Source organism: Melopsittacus undulatus, chromosome Z, assembly GCF_012275295.1.
Source record: "Melopsittacus undulatus isolate bMelUnd1 chromosome Z, bMelUnd1.mat.Z, whole genome shotgun sequence".
Classification (NCBI taxonomy): domain Eukaryota; kingdom Metazoa; phylum Chordata; class Aves; order Psittaciformes; family Psittaculidae; genus Melopsittacus; species Melopsittacus undulatus.
This window is the reverse complement of record NC_047557.1, coordinates 68509377-68525861: the sequence shown is the minus strand read 5'-3', so window position 1 is coordinate 68525861 and position 16485 is coordinate 68509377. Positions and strand designations below refer to the sequence as shown.

At 35.3% G+C, this 16485-nt stretch overlaps 1 protein-coding gene across 1 annotated transcript in view; it reads left to right on the top strand.

The window, feature by feature from the left end:
• FER (FER tyrosine kinase) overlaps positions 1–16485 on the top strand; it is a 153454-nt gene that overhangs the window by 19921 nt on the left and 117048 nt on the right. Inside the window, 4 exon segments of the mRNA XM_034072609.1 lie at positions 3801–3984; positions 6453–6590; positions 7493–7612; positions 15134–15301. Coding sequence (XP_033928500.1) covers positions 3801–3984; positions 6453–6590; positions 7493–7612; positions 15134–15301 — 610 coding nt within the window.

Genomic DNA, 16485 nt, shown 5'->3' with positions numbered 1-16485 from the left:
TATGCCTCCTGCATAATTGCAGTGATGATATATATTGTCTTTTAAGGACAAAGATGCGAAAAATAAGAGAGTTTCAGGCATACCTAGATGTTGACAAGTTTTTAGCTCTTTGTGTCTTTTTTATTTTTTATTATTTCCATTTTTTTTTCTCCTTCTCTGTCCTCAAAGGGCCCAAAAGAAGCAAATAAAAACAAAGTAAACTTAAGAACAAATAACTTAATAACTGATGCTTCAAAGGAGGTCTTGTAGCCTTTTTTTTTTTTTTACCATTGTTGCAAGGCAGTGTGGATAGGGAAAAATATAATTTTTTATAGAATGGCATATCATTGATGTAGGATTTTGTCTGAGCTGAAAGGCTGACTAGTTACATTTGCAAGGAAGGGTTGTGACTAAACCAACTTAACTGGATTTTTCTTTTACAGAAACAAGAGTAGATGTAAGCCTCAGTCATTAATTTAACCTATGCTATTATGAAGCAGGGTTTGAAATCTGAATAGCTAAGCTTGTGCTAAGTCTTGACGTGAGTCTTAAATGTCATGCTACAGGTAGCCTTCAGGATCTAGATCCTTGTCCTATGTGAATTAGTGGGTTCATTACACTCTATTCCACAGATTCTGAATTTTGCTGTTTCAATAAAGCATTAAATTCTGTAATGCAAATTTGAAGACCTTACAAGTGTTAAATTGTATTTAAATCAGTGATAACTAAATGTAGGGAACATATAAGGGAATATAAGCCTTGACTTACAATTTTTGACCAGCTGGAAAAAAATTGTAAGGGGGTAAAAATCTGACATTTTCAATATAATTATGTCTTTTTAGTAAAAAATATATATGATTTTTTTTTCTATTTGCAGTATTTCTATTCTGAATGTTTTTTTTCTTTGAGGCGATTACACTGTACACAGCTTATTTATTATGTGATTATTATGTAATTATTATGAGCTGAATTTTTCCTCAGTTGGTTGTCCTATCCAGTTTCTGTTCTTCCATTCGAGCTGAATAATAAACAAGAGACTAATACTTACAGTAGTAAGAACTTTAGAATAGCATATCTGCCTTTTTTAATAGAAAATACCCTAAAACATTTTTTCTGTATGTAGTAAAATCTGAAAGAGTTTTTATTAGCAATTGAAATACTTGACTGTAGAATGATTTAAAAAGAATGCCAGCCTTTGCAGATGTCAAACTTTCATAATTAAATTTTTGCAAGCTTCATAATACTGTTTATGGAGTGACATACTGTATACACAGTCAGTTTCTATAAACATTAAACAGTTTTGTCAACAACTAATGGCAGTGGAATTATAATTAGATCTATTTATAAAATTCATTATACAGATAAAGAAAATTTGATGTTCTCCTCTGTGCTAATTGACGTGTAGAACAATTGTGTACTCTGCTTCACTGCATTTTAGCTGGTTTAAAAGATAAATTACAATATGAAGATGATACTGTAGCTGTATTCCTTGTATTAATTGTAAGTCTAAAGGTTGTATTCAAAAGTTGAGTATATATGATAATTTGATTTATTTTGCTGTTAATAGAGGTGTGCTACTGAGGAATAATGTATATCAAAACAATTCAGTCCTCAAGGCAGGAGGGAAAATGGGATGGTTTAGCCGTTAATGAAGTTTCTGAGAGAGATAGTATTGCTAAGTCTCTAGTTACATGCTTGAGATGATCTTTAGGGTAACTTTTCAGTTTAGTTTAACTTTAAAGGCTGTTTGTTGTGTGGTTCATAGGTCAGAAGCCTGTACTGATGGTACGCAGTATAATTTGATAGATGTTGATTTTGGTAAGCTGATAGGAGGTGTATTTTAAAGACGTGGACAAGTTGTGGGTTTTAACATTTTAAACTGTGATATATGAAGTTAATTTTGGATTTTGTAATCTAGCATGTGCTTGAGTGGAGGTGGCCAAACATACAAAAAAGCCAAGAAATAATTCAGGATTTCTACTCTGATACTGCCTTCTCTCCCTCTGTTTCCCTGGCCAGTGTATCTCCCAAGGGATTGGACCAGGGCAAGGAAAGTGTAGTGCTTCTAGATCCAGTGGCTTCCACCTGCCCTGTACTCTTCTTCTCTTTGATCTAGTCCCTGCACTGTAACTGCTACTTGATGTCTTCCCCTCCAGACCTTCTTCAGACACCTTCTGTTATTTCCCATGTCACATGCCTTTCATTTTTCTCAAAGACCTTATAATATATCTGTCTTGGTCTGCAGATGACTAAAAATATCCTTTTATGACAAGGGTAGTGCCTGACTAAGTTGAAAATACTCTAGTAGAGGTGCAAAACTTTCATAAAGCTGCTTGGAGAATGGTTTTTAATGAGGCAGAATGATGTATCCTAAGCGACATTGTTGAGATTAGGTTTGGGTGGTCTGCCAGTGTTTCATTATCTAGTTTCAGAGTTTGCTTACATTCCCAGACGTTGCTATGCCTTGAAGAGACTAAAAGCTCATTGGAGGGCAGCTGTACAGTTAGAAAAAATTTGATAAACTGAGAAGTCAGTCTCAGAAAAATAGTGTTACTTGGCCGCATCAGATGCTAAAGCAAGAGTAATGAGTGATGCCATGTTTGTATGGTATTAAAAGCAGACACTTTTTTTTTTTTCAGTGAGCTAGAAGCATCAAGAATGTAAAGTTATTCTTTGACTTTAAGCCTTGACTGAAGTTGTACTTCTGTAAGATTGTGAACCAGTCAACCAAAAAAAGACAACAGGGCTTACAAGGGAAGACCTGTAAGTCAGTTAGTATGAAGTTTAGAAGACTGGGCAAAAGAAAAGAGTATGTTATGTAATATATAAAGGACGGATTGTAGAGGATGTAGAATCTATGTCTCAACCCCATGGCACATATGAAGTAAGTAAGGGTTTAAATTAAAGCAGTGAAGATCTACATTGGAGAATGAAGGGGCAGGTAGGTGGGGAGAAACCTTCGCTAGTCCTGAATGGTACTAGAAAGTTGCTAAATTATGTCAGTGGAGATGTTACGAAAATCATGAAAGTGTACACCATATACTTGTACAAGTACTGTGGCAAAAAATTGGATAGGTGACCTCTTGAAGTACCCTGTAGCTCTTGGGTTCAGCACTAAACTGTTCTTGTCAGCATGAATTTCAAGACTTCTAATCTCTAACACTGTAGAGCTGAGATTGTAGGTCCAACCTGCTGCTGACCAGGATATCACCAGGGATAAAGAAATGTTAAATCATAGTAGAGAAGTGGCCCATTTTGGACAGGAGTAATATCGTGTGAGAGTTCAGCTACTAATATGGAGACTGCACTGTTGCCTTATTTGGATGATATGTAGCAATAGAATTTTTGCTTGCAGTAAGTGACAGATTTTTACTGAGCCGTGGATCTGACCTAGTTGGATATCTCTTACGTTTTTCATTTAAAAATGTTTATTTGCTTTGAGGTAAATAAGATTAGCTTTGTGATTGTTGTGTATGAGTTTCGTTCTTTATTCTTCATAGTTATGTTATTTTTATACCATGTAGATAGTGGTTTTCATACACTTTTAGATAAAGAATGCTCACATTGCTGTTCAAAAAAAAAACCAACCCAAAACCAAACCATCAACTTTTTCCTACTTAGTCTCTTAACTAGAAAATCAAGACATTTGGTCTTGCTAGTGATCTGAAAGCAGTAAGATTTTATGTTCTTCAGAGAAGTACCTTGAAAAGAGTACTGTAGAAAAAGGTGCAAACTTATCATAACTCCACTAAATTTATGTCATCTACAAGTTTACATACTGTAAGTTACCACATACATCCTGATTTTTTATTTTCTCTTAGGAAAGGAGACTGAGAAAGCTAAAGATCGGTGTGAGAAAGCCACTATGAAGCTTCATATGTTGCATAATCAGTATGTGTTGGCACTGAAAGGAGCACAGTTACATCAGCATCAGTATTATGACACTACACTTCCTCTGTTACTTGATTCACTACAGAAGATGCAAGAAGAAATGATTAAAGCCCTGTAAGATGTATTCTTAAGTATTTATACTTGTGAAATTTTGTATGTATAGCATTCTAATTAATTTTTATTATTATTTGAAAATAATTGTCATTAATTGTATAGCTAGGGATAATGAAAAAAGATATTTTATCTTTCAGTTGACAAATGTACTGTATTTTTGGGTGATTACTTGAACATTTTTGCAAGGCGCTGTCTTATCATTAAAGTTTAAAATATTACAGATTAAGTGCGGTGTTTATATCTGACCTCATGCTTTGTCCTTCAGTTGGTGTATTATATATATACTGTACAGGTATATTATGGCAAGTTTATTTCATCTCCTGTAGTCTTATTAAGTTCTCCTAAGCAACAGTTTAGATTTGAACTGGCCAGCTGTCTTGCAAGTCATTGTGGAGGAGGGCCAGGCAGATGCATGGTTTATCATATGTGTTGGAGAAGTAACAGGATTGTATAATCCTGATCTCACTGTAAGGAGTTCTACCTTAAAAATACAGTTACCTTTTTCGTGAAAGATCTTAGATAGCTTTTAACATCGTTACAGAAGGTGTGCAAACTGATGATCTCAGAGGACTTTAAGCTTTCTTTTCTAATTTTGAACCACCATGCTCTTTGTCTTTCATGGAGAACATGAGTTGGTATAGGAGTCTGTGCTGTAGCTCTTTTTCTGGGGTGTTACTTAAATCATTTAGCCTAAAAGAAAGGGAACTTACTTTTTTTGTCATTTAAATATGAGGCACTCTAACTCATTTTCTTACCTTCTCTGAAGTCTGTGTTCATTGTGACTTCAGCATACAGGAAGTGAGGGAGAATTGCGAATTTCAGGCTTTACATGCTTACATGATGCAGATGCCATTAACGGCCCTATGCAGTATCATACTAATACCTTTGATTCTGGTGCCAATATCAAAATGAAATATGCCTTTGTAGTAGTCTCTATACAGACCTTTTAATCTTAATTTTGTATGTAAAATCACAGCAAAAGGCTACAGTTGAATTTCTGTGCTGTAATTACAGTGATTTTTCAGAATTATGAGATAATTCACTGAATAATTTCATGATGGAACAAGAGCCTATTTACCTCGCCTTTGTGATGTCTGGAATGAAAACCTGTGGAAAAAAAAATTGTTACTACATAGACATTTTTGTGAGATCTGAATGTACAGGAAAATTACTCCTTTCTACTAATTTGTTGTACAGAAAGAGGTGGTGATTTGAGGTGTAGAGCCTGGTGTGACCATCTGTGTGAAACACCCTTAATAACCTGATTTTGTTCATAAATTAGCTCAGTAAACTTGAATAAGTATAGATTAGTACTGCTAATGATTTTTATTTTCTTTTTTGCAATTGACAGATTTCCTTTCTCTTTGAGATGACATTGCTGTAGTTGCTGTTTGCCTATCTTGTAATGATATTCTTTAAACTATTTTCTGGAATCTTTTCACACATGTTGTTCGTAGGCAAGGCAAGATTTAATGCCTTCTTTTGTCTGTTTCCTTCTCAGAAGAAGTATTGAAAAAATTCGATCACATAACTTTTGCTACAGAGTTTGTGTTACTTGACATCTGGTCCAGGAAAAATCTATTGATTTTTTTTTTTTTTTTTCTGCATGTTCCTCTGGGCTGTCCAGTAGTCATCCATATTTTACGAAGTCTCACCATGATTAAGGGCCTGGCAGCATGGCAAGTTTATTGAAGATAAAGCTGAAATAGGAAACAATTATGAGGGTTTGTTTATGGAAAACTGAAAATTAAAGAGAATAGGAAGGTGTTCTGAGAATATGCCACTGGATGCTATGAAGAGTAGTAGCACAATGCCATCTTTTCTTTTGCTGTTCTTTATTCACCTGTTTTTTCCCACTCTGGGAAGCAGGTAAAGACAAGGCTGGGTGGCTTGTACTTTTTTTACAGGAAATTCTTGTGTGATTTTGTTGCAAAAATATACTAACTTGTAATTTATGCTTCTTTTTTGTCTGAATAACAAATCATAAAATGAATATATGAAAGAAGATAGTTTAAACATTAAAGAAAACTAGTTTTAAAGGAAATGCACACTATTTTGTGACTTGTTTTGATTTATGCCAGAATATAATTATTTTGACAGTCAGAACATGAAAAGCTTTAGTGTAGGATAGAGCAAGCATGGTAAGTCCCTTGTGAAGAAGAATGTCATCAATGAGCTATGTAGATACCTTCTCCATGTAATTTCTACAGTTTTTAGCTACTCTGTGTGTAGATGCACTGAAATCAGTACAAGGAGCATGGTCTTAGAGGCTCATAGTCAATCTGTAAAGAAAAGGCCCCAGCTGATCTGTTATTTCTCTAAGAATTATATTGTTTTATTTTTCCTTTTTTTTTTAGCCAGTTGTAGCAAGAGTTTGTAGAAACAGAAAATCGAAAGTTTGAAGCATCTTCAATGCCATCTGTACCTTTAGTGCCATGTTACACACACGAATTTTTTTTCCTCTCTAGAAAAGGAATCTTGGATGAGTATAGCCAGATCACCAGTCTTGTAACAGAAGAGATTGTGAATATCCATAAAGAGATCCAGACCTCGGTTGAACAGATAGACCCTAACTCTGAGTATAATGACTTCATAGATACACACAGGTACGTATTTTCACCTTGTGCATGTTCATGTTCTTTCTTAGGAAAACCCTGCATTAAACTGCAACACTGCTTATGAGCTGAGTTTGTATCTGTTTGTCTCCTTTTACATTTTTGCTTGTGAACATGTACTCTAGTTTGAAAATCATTCTACTTGCACATGCAGAAAACTGGCTGAAAGTCAGGTTTTGTAACTGACTTTGTTTAACCATCCAAAGCTTGGCTGGCAGTATTTTCAGTTACCTTCATTATATGTTAAGAACCATAACAGGTACTGACAGCAGACTATGCATGACAGTCCAGACTGTGTAAGCTAATTCACTGTTTATTTGGATGCACTTTGCCTTCTTGGCTAAACTTTCTCTGCTTTATGTCTCTTGTTGTCCAGGTTCTAGTTTAAAGTGAACTCTAGGTACCTCTGTGCACTCTGCAGTTAATGCAGGTTGAGCAGTGCCTGGGACTACAGAGTAAACAGATAATTAGATTTTTCACCGTAAAAATAAACTCTATACCATTATTGAACTGTTACTCCATATTAGTATATGCTGAAACAGTCCTAAGACTTCATGCGTTATCTATTTTGTTGTCGTGTGTGAATTCATAATTGTCATGTGCAGGTTTACAGCAGGACTAGCCAAGATTGGAACTATTAATATTGATACCCCTTGAGAACCTTTATTATGCTGTGGTCTTGATTAAAAGAATTGTATGTCATTTTATTACCTGGTATGATTTTGGAGTGCAATTTTTATTCAAAAGAAAAAGAATATGTATCCAGCTACTACCTTTTATTTCATATGTAATTTTAATTCTAGTTATTAAAATAATTCAATATATAGTGATTTGGTTTATGATCTACTCAAAGGTAATGTTATTTTTGAAACTATAATAATTTAATAAATTAGGTCATCAGAAGTTGTTGAGGAAGAAATAGAGTTTGATACATCTTTACTAGAAGAAAACGAAAACCTTCAGGCTAATGAGATCATGTGGAATAATCTGACAGCAGAAAGTTTACAAATCACGTAAGTCTTTACAAACCTTTCAATCTTTGGAAATGCTGTTATACGTTATATTTAGGCTCATTTTAATCATCACATGGTGTGCTCATTTTTAAGGTCTAGCCTCTTAAAAATAACATTTTCATAGAATCATAGAATAGTTAGGGTTGGAAAGGACCTTAAGATCATCTAGTTCCAATGCCACTGCCATGGGCAGGGACACCTCACACTAAACCATGTCACCTGAGGCTTCATCCAACCTGGCCTTGAACATCACCATGGATGGAGCATTCATGCTATAGACTCTTTTCCATACTGGTTTTATTGTTCCCTTGCACAAAATTTTCTGCTCCAGTCATACTCCCCAGCTTGGTAGCACTTTCAATATGTGTTCATCTCCTTGACAATTAATATAATGCCCCAAATCCATCATGAGTCCTCCTTTGGCTGATACTGATTCATCTTCCCAGTGCTGTTTCCACATTCAGTACTCTAGGAAAAATACTGAAATCTTTTGATGGAACCACAGAGTGCTGTGTGAAATTTTCATGACTGTATTTTACTTGTTTTCTAAGTGTTTGCTTTTGGTTTTAACCTTTAAAACAGATTAATTTACTAACACAGGTGTAGCTGTTGTATTGCATTTCATGGAGCTTTCAGCTATTCGGAGTGGTAAATTACCTCTCCATGTATTTTGTTAATACATTGTCCAGTTAAATCTTTTCATTACTTTTACCAGCTTCACCTTTAATTATTTGTTCCTGGGGAGCAAATCTCCTACTGAGGTTATTATGTTCTATCAGCCACAGCATTTGACATAAAATGTTCTAACACAGTAACTTCTGAGATTGCAAATATTAAGTGTATATTTATTTTTATATTAATGATAATGATTTAAAATAGAAAATTCATAATTTTATTCGTTGATGATGTTTTTGTTGTCTCTACAGTATTTCAAGCCATGTTTGACTTAGTTGCATCAGTTATGCTTTCTAGAGGAAAAAGTTCAGCTAATATCAGTGCTGTGTTGTGGGTAAAGCTTTTTAAAAATTTTCAGCAGCTTAATCAATCTGTGATCCATATTTCTTGTAGGTATTTCTGAAGACCAAAATCATAGGGAGTCCTAATAGCAGTGATGTATTTCACATATAAATACATTGCAGTGTCTGCAGATTTTCTCAACATAACAGAATCTCTGGACTGGATTATAAATTCCCTTTCAAGACCATGAATCATCCTTGCGTTTTTACCATTGCATTCTTATTACTTTTAATAAATATATTCCGTAATAGATCCTGAAATTCTATTTTTAATATGAAGTCTCAGCCTCCTTTGTTAAACTCCTCCTTAATCCTGAAGACACTTCATCTTTTTTCTGAAGGGAAGAAGGATCCCTTGATAATTGAAGTTCTTCCTTTCCTTTGAACATGTTTCTGTGTACAATATATTCTGCTTCATTACGAAATTGAGATTATTCCTGTTTAAACTATGCCAGTGTTGTACATCTAGATGTACTTCAGCACAGTAACAAGAAAAATACATATACTAAATCTTGCTTTTCATGAAAGTTTTACAAATTTTCAAAGATTTTTCTCTTCCATAGCTCAAAAAGATAAATGCCTTCTTGTTGGACTTGCCTTCTGTATTGCATTGTTTAGAAATAAGACATTAGCACATCTAAGTGAAAGAGATAAGATGCTGCTTCTTTAGTATGTGATTCTCATGAGGTGTATATTTGTTTTTATAAATGTGTGTCTGCATAATTACCTGTATATACGCATTTTCAATACAATTTCCAGGGTGTCCTGTTAGATATATCCACCCATTTTAAACTGTTTTGTGAATTTGAGAGAGCAATTGTATGGTGTGAGACTATTTTTGAAACAGGAATCAAATAGCTCTTTTAAGTATTGATGTCTTTAAGCTTAGTGTTTGCTTTCTGATACAGATTTAGGACTGAGCAAAAAAGTTTTAACTGTGCTAGTTCAGACTGACCTACCCAACTTTTTTCTCTCTGATAGTAGCCACAGGGAAAATACTGGAGGTGACAAGAACAGGATGAATATGCAGTGTTTGTTCCTTAGAATGATCTCTCAGCTTTCCATGATGTTCAGGTCAGAAATGTAGTAGAAGTAGTTTAATACCCTTCAGAGGTATTTTAATTTGGTAAATTTGTACAGTCAGTTTCAGTATGTTCAGGTATTTGTTGTCCACAGAATTTTTGGTCAAGGAATTCCAAAGAGTAACTTCCTGTCATCATATATGAACCTGATACTTCCTAGCTTTGTTTTATGGCTCTTAAGCTCTTTGTTTTGGAAGAAAACAGGAACATTCTATTCCTTTTTGGCTATGATACAGTAAACTTCTGTCGTACTCCTACTTTGTGATCTGTTTTTCAAAGGCGTCTTTAGCTTTAGTTTGTTCTTTCACAAAACTTACTCATACCCTTTATCAAGATTGTCATCTTTATTTGAATTTTTTTGAGGTTACTGTATTATTTTAGAAATGAATGATCATAACAAGTAATCTAGAGGCATAGTTTAGAGAGAGATGTACTGAGGTTTCCTCTATTCTTGTTCTGCTCTGTGTTTCACAAACCCTAGGAAATTGTTCTGTTTGATTTTTCTGACCACTGCAATGGTCAGAAGAGGCAGTGTTTTCACAGAACCATCTGCTGTAATTCCAAGATCTTGTTTCTGTATGGTAACAGCTTAAAGCTGCTCACTACATAAATAAAGCTTTGGATTGTTTTTTCTCCTCTGTGTATTTACCTATTTCAATATTCATTGAAATTATCTTCTAAATGACAGTCCAGTAATTGGGTATCATAAGATTCAGAATAATTCTTTCGTAGTCTTTGCTTTCAGCCCCTTCCCCCTATGTCAAATGACATAGTACTGTCAGCATTCTTTGTCACTGTTTAAACTGTCCTTTTATTTGGGTTATTATGAACATATTAAGCAGTACAGATTTTTGTAAAGCTTCACTAGTTCCTGGCACTGTAAAAATTGTTCATTCTTATCCTCTTTGGCCTTTTTCTTAATTGCTTTTTAGTGCAGGTCAAAACATTTCCTTTTAGAAGTGCTTAGTTCACTGTAACTGCCTTTTCTCATACACCTTTTTAACTGCTTTTTAGATATGTTTGCTAGTCTTACTTTTAAACCACTACAGCCAAAAAATGCATGGATATTTTCATAAACTCACTGTGTATGACTAAAAATTTGCAAGTAAGCTAAGTATTACATCCTTTATCCATAGATACGTTTCTGTAGAAGGGAGCTACCTTCGGTATCTACAAAATATAATAAATGCAATACACATATTGGATTTATTTTACAGACTTTTAATAGATACGAAGGTGTATATTGATTTGGAATCAGTAATTTTTGGTTGCATCAGTTGGTTTATTGACAACGTGAAGAAAAACATGGCAGCTTTACATATATTACTGTTTAAAAGTTTATAAAAACATTTTAAGGAAACATGATGAGAAAACTGGCTTACTTTTACATTTTTTAGGGAAGTTTATATTTACAAATAATGTTTTTGACAGAGGGAGATAGTTAAAAGTCAATGTTGACTACCTAACATATAAGTAATGAGAGAGGTATGATGTCTCCTGATAAATGTTGATGACTGTCAGTGTCTGAGATATTCTGAAAAGTAGAACAATGGCAGTTTATGCTTTGAAGATGAATGCATTAAAAACAGAGAGGAGCCAACCAGGATTAAGTAAATGTTGTTCAGTGGGCGTATGAATTAATATCCAAAATGAATGTAAAAAAATCTTCAAAATAGGAGTGTGTAAGCATAGGTATTTATTTTTATTGATATTTGAGACAGAATAGTGCAATGACTGAAGAAATCTGAAAGACAGCTTTCCAGGTAGCCAGAACCTAGTTTTAAGATTTTTTTTCTTTTTTTTTGTTGTTTTTTTGTTGTTGTTGTTTTTTTGTCTCATTTTATATGATGTTATGCCATTGAAACCTAGCAGTTTGGGATTACATGGCTGTTAAAGCTAATTAAGGATTATAGTGACTGGCTGGTTAGCAATAAGAACCCTTTTGTAAACTATTTTATCCAGGAGGCAAATACGAGGCCACAAGAAACTTACAAGTAAGATAACACAAGGCAGATGCAGAGATGTCAGTTCTTGCCAGTTTGAATGAAAATTATTGCTTAAAACAAAAAAAATAGAGGTTGAAGCAAGGAGAAAGGTTAGTTTAGTGTGTATATGATTACTGTGTTTTGGTTTCCCTAAAGTAAATACAAACATTTTAAAGTATCTTAAAGGATCACGGGAGACCTACGTGAACTTTCTGTTTCAATTTGATGCTGCAATATAAAATCTGATATTTTTGAAATGGTACAATATTTTAATACATTGTTTCTGTGTGCATACACTCATATCTTCCAGTGATAAACAATCTTACTAATTTGATTTTAATTTCTTGAATATTGGTGCTTGATTATTAGATGTAACATCTGCTTCCTGTTAATCAATTATTAAGCAAATACAATGTTGATTAAAATTTTTATTAGAAAGCTGATCAAAAAACAGTATCTGCATTTTCAAAATTGGTAATTATGTTTTTAGCAAGGTATTAAAAGAAAAAAATCGATATTAAATTGCTGATCCGGTGTAAGAACATTGTAATTTCTGAGAAGCTAAGCAAAGTTTTATAGCCTAAAACCAGTAAAAATGTTTATTAAAAGGAGATCTGTGGTGATATTTTAGAAAAATGTTTTAAGTATTCCACTCACTTCAAAATAAACACATTCAGAAGCTTGTTAACATAGGAAATAAACTTACCATTCATTGTATGGCTTTTTTATAGTAATGTCTTCCAAGATAAGATGCAGAACTTTCTGAATAAAGAGTATATATAATCAACATTGAATAAAATATATCAAGAAGGGAGAAAACTAAATCAGCATTTAGAATCAAGTCATTCAGTTTGGTATATATGGATGTAGAACATGGCTCCTAGATATCTAGAGTCCATGTATATTACTCTTAATTGACCTTCTTTGCCGCTCCACAGTCTGGAATGATTTTGCGCAATAGATTTGTGCAGTGGCAAGTACTGTTTGTATTTTACCTTTGCTCAACTCTTTATTTCGAGTTTTTTTAAATTGAAATTGGACTTCAAAATACAGGGGCAGGAGATTAGGGTAGTAAAAGACAGGTAGGTGAATGCTGTGCAGGAAATCAGGTGTACATATTTTTCCTGCATTGTTTGGAGTGCAGATGTTTTGTACATTTGTTGACTTTCTGGTTATCATAGATCTTAGAATGGTTACAGTTTGAAGGGACCTTAAAGATTATCCAGTTCCAACCTCAGGCAGTGACACCTTTCACCAGACCATGTTGCTCCAAGACCCATCCAACCTGGCCTTCAATGGTGCCAGGCATGGGGCAGCCACAACTTCTCTGGGCAACCTCTACCAATGTTTCACCACCTGTGCAGTAAAGAATTTCTTCCTAATGTCTAATCTAATCTCCTCTTTGTCAGTTTAAAGCCATCCCCACTGGTCCTGTCACTACAGGCCCTTGTAAAAAACCATCTCCAGATTTCTTGTAGACTGCCTTTAGATACTGACAGCTGCTTGAAAGCCTCCCCAGAGCCTTCTCCATGCTGAATAGCACCAACTCTCTCAGCATGTCTTCATAGGAGAGGTACTCCTCTGATCATCTTCATGGCTCTCCTCTGGACTTGCTCAAGCTGGTCCACATCTGCTTAGGGGACCCCAGAACTGAATGCAGGACTGCAGGTGGGGTTTCACAAGAGCAGTGAGGAAGAATCCCCTCCCTTGGCCTGCTGGGCACACTCTTTTTGATGCAGCCCACCCAGGACACCGTTGGTTTCTGGACTGCGAGCACACATTGCTGGATCACATTGAGCTTCTTATCAACCAACACACCGCTCAGGGCAGCTCTCATTCCAATCTCCACCCAGCCTGTTTTTGTGCTTGGGATTGCCCTGACCCAGATGCAGGACATCCTGCTTGGTCTTGTTGAACCATGGCATTTGAACTGGCCCACATCTCAAGCCTGTCAAGGATCCTCTGGTTGGCATCCCTTCACTCCAGTGTGTCAGCTGCACCACACACTTGGTGTTGGCAAACTTGCTGAAGGTGCATCAATCCCCCTGTCCATATCACTGACAACGATGTTGAACATCACCAGTCCCAGTACCAACCCTTGAGGACCACCATTCATCACTGAGATAGTCACTTGGACATTGAGACATTGACCATAACTCTGTGAGTTTGACTATCCAGCTGATTCCTTATCCACTGAGTGCTCCATCCATCAAATCCATGCCTCTCCAATATAGGGGCAAGGATCGTGTGCAAGACTGTCGAATGCCTTGCTCATGTCCAGGTAGATGACACTGGTTGCTCTTCTTTTATCTGCCAATGCCATAACCCCATCATAGAATGGCACCAGATTTGACAGGCAAAATTTGCCCGTAGTGAAATCATGATGGCTGTCATCAATCACCCTCTTATTGCCCATGTGCCTTAGCATAGTTTCCAGGATGATCTCTCCATGATATTGCTGGGCACCAAGGTGAGACTGATCAGCCCATAGTTACACAGGTCTTCCTTTTTTTCCTTTTTAAAAATGGGGGTTATATTTCCCTTTTTTCAGTCAGGAGGATCTTCACCAGACTGACATGACTTCTCAAATACAGTAGATAATGGCTTGTTGGTAATGATTCAGCAAATCTGCCAGTTCTCTCAGGACCTCTGGATGCGTCTCATCAGGTCCCATGGACTTGCACACCTTCAGGTTCCTTAGCTGATTTCAGACCTGATCTTCTGCTACCATGGGTTATCCACATTTGCCTTCTGCGACCGCGGCAGTGTGGCTGGTGCTCTTGCCAGTGAAGACTGAAGCAAAAAGATCATTGAGTGCCTTGGTCTTCTCCATATCCAGGTCTCCTGTTGCCTTCTGGGAGGAGCCCATGCGTATTGAATTTTTGTCATTGGAATGTTTGCCAGCATAATTGAAATGGTTGTAATGTGCAATAACCCCTTATCTTTTAGTATTAAGCAAATACTGATACCTTCTTGTACAAATGCTATCTTTCATTTGAATTAACTGTTACCAAATATTGACTGGCTTTAAAAAAAGTTAATTGTAGAGAAAAAAATACAAACCACTCTTATGGTAGTGTCCATTTCTATTTTTGTTATTCGTAGAGATGAGTACGGCCCAACTGCTGATTCATTGTATTTGGAAGGGTTTGATCTTTCATAAAATGTCTCATAAATTAGCAATATATTAGGAAGGTATTAATTCATAGACCACATCACACATTCTGGAAGAAATTTTCTTCAGGAGAGCCTGCAGGCAGCAGATCATTCTATAACCTTGTATGTGTACAGAAATTAGTATGGGATCTGTAATAATTTAAGTTAATAGCATAATATAAACCTCCATCCACAGAAAAAGATCACCAGGCACCGAGCAAGGTAAAGAGTAATGCTCTTTGCATCTTAAGGAAGAAAATGCAATGTTCCAAATATATACAGTTTGCATATTAATAACGTGGGCTTCTGAAATCTATGTTTTATAGGTTAAAAAACTGTAATAGAAGAACTGATTCAGACACAGCAAACCCTTTTGAGCAAAGAGGAACTTGTTTTGGAGCTGGAGAAAAAAATAGAAGAGTCCTCTAAGACTTGTGAAAAGAAGTCTGAGTAAGTCAAAATGAAATTTCAAAATACAGTAATGTGAGGCAAAAGTACCTATAATTGATTTCCTAAGAAGTAAGTAAGAAGTAACAATCGCTAATCTTGTTTTGCTTTTGTGAGATTATTTTGAAAAAGAATACCTCATCTCTAAAATAACCCTTACCTACTGCAGATCTTAATTCAGTAGGAAACTGAGCAGATCCACTAGTTCAGTATAATTGTCACAGTGTTGAGAGGGCTCAAGAACTGAACCTTTGCTTATTTTTAACTTCAGTCTGATGGAAGAAGAGCAGTCAATTTAGATTGCCTCTCTGTGGAGTTTATTGTGTAGATACAGTTTTGTGGAAGACTTTCAGACTCATGTTCAAGATGTACTTTTTCTTATGCAAGAATATGTTTGAGCTCATCAGGTTAAGTTAATTCTTTGTTGTATTTTCTTTACAAAACTGAATGTAGATCTGATACCTTGTAGTACAGCATTGTAAAAAATGAAGGTGAGGGATTAATGAGTGCTTTACAGTGCCATAAGTAAAAGATTATTATATTATTGGTAAAAGATTATTATTGGACAAGACCTTAGGTTTTTTTCTACCTCTGGTTAGAAAAAATACTCACATCCCAGTCTAAACTGAAGTTAATACAACACACAACCAAGCCTGTTGTGCTGATGTTTTTATGGTTCTTGTTGCAATCAGTCATAACCTTACGAACTTGGTCATAAATACGAGTTTATAATACCAGTAAATTGTAACAAAAGTCCTCAGGTAATCCTTTCTTCATTCACTGAAGAAGTCTTGAAGCTCTTTGCTGAAGGCAACTTGTCACTTGATACTTTGGATATAATTTTATTCATAAACAAAATTTTATGTATGTAATGTATATGATATTAGTGTTTTGGTTAGGTACTTTCCTATTCTTTCTTTGGTGAAATTCACATATAGGCACAGTATATTTTCCAGTCTTTTGGTTTCTGACCTATCTTCCTTGCTGCATGTTACTTAAATGATAAATTGTATTTGAACTGGATGAGTTTGGTGGTGTGTTTTTATTTTCTTTTTAATTTGGTTTGGTGTTTTCCTCAGTATAATTATTAGTTACCTCTCTAAGTTCAGACCATCCCTGAGTTTCTCACTGTGGGAAGACTCCTTTAACTGATCCCGTAGATGTTTGTGGTGTTGAGATGATTCCAG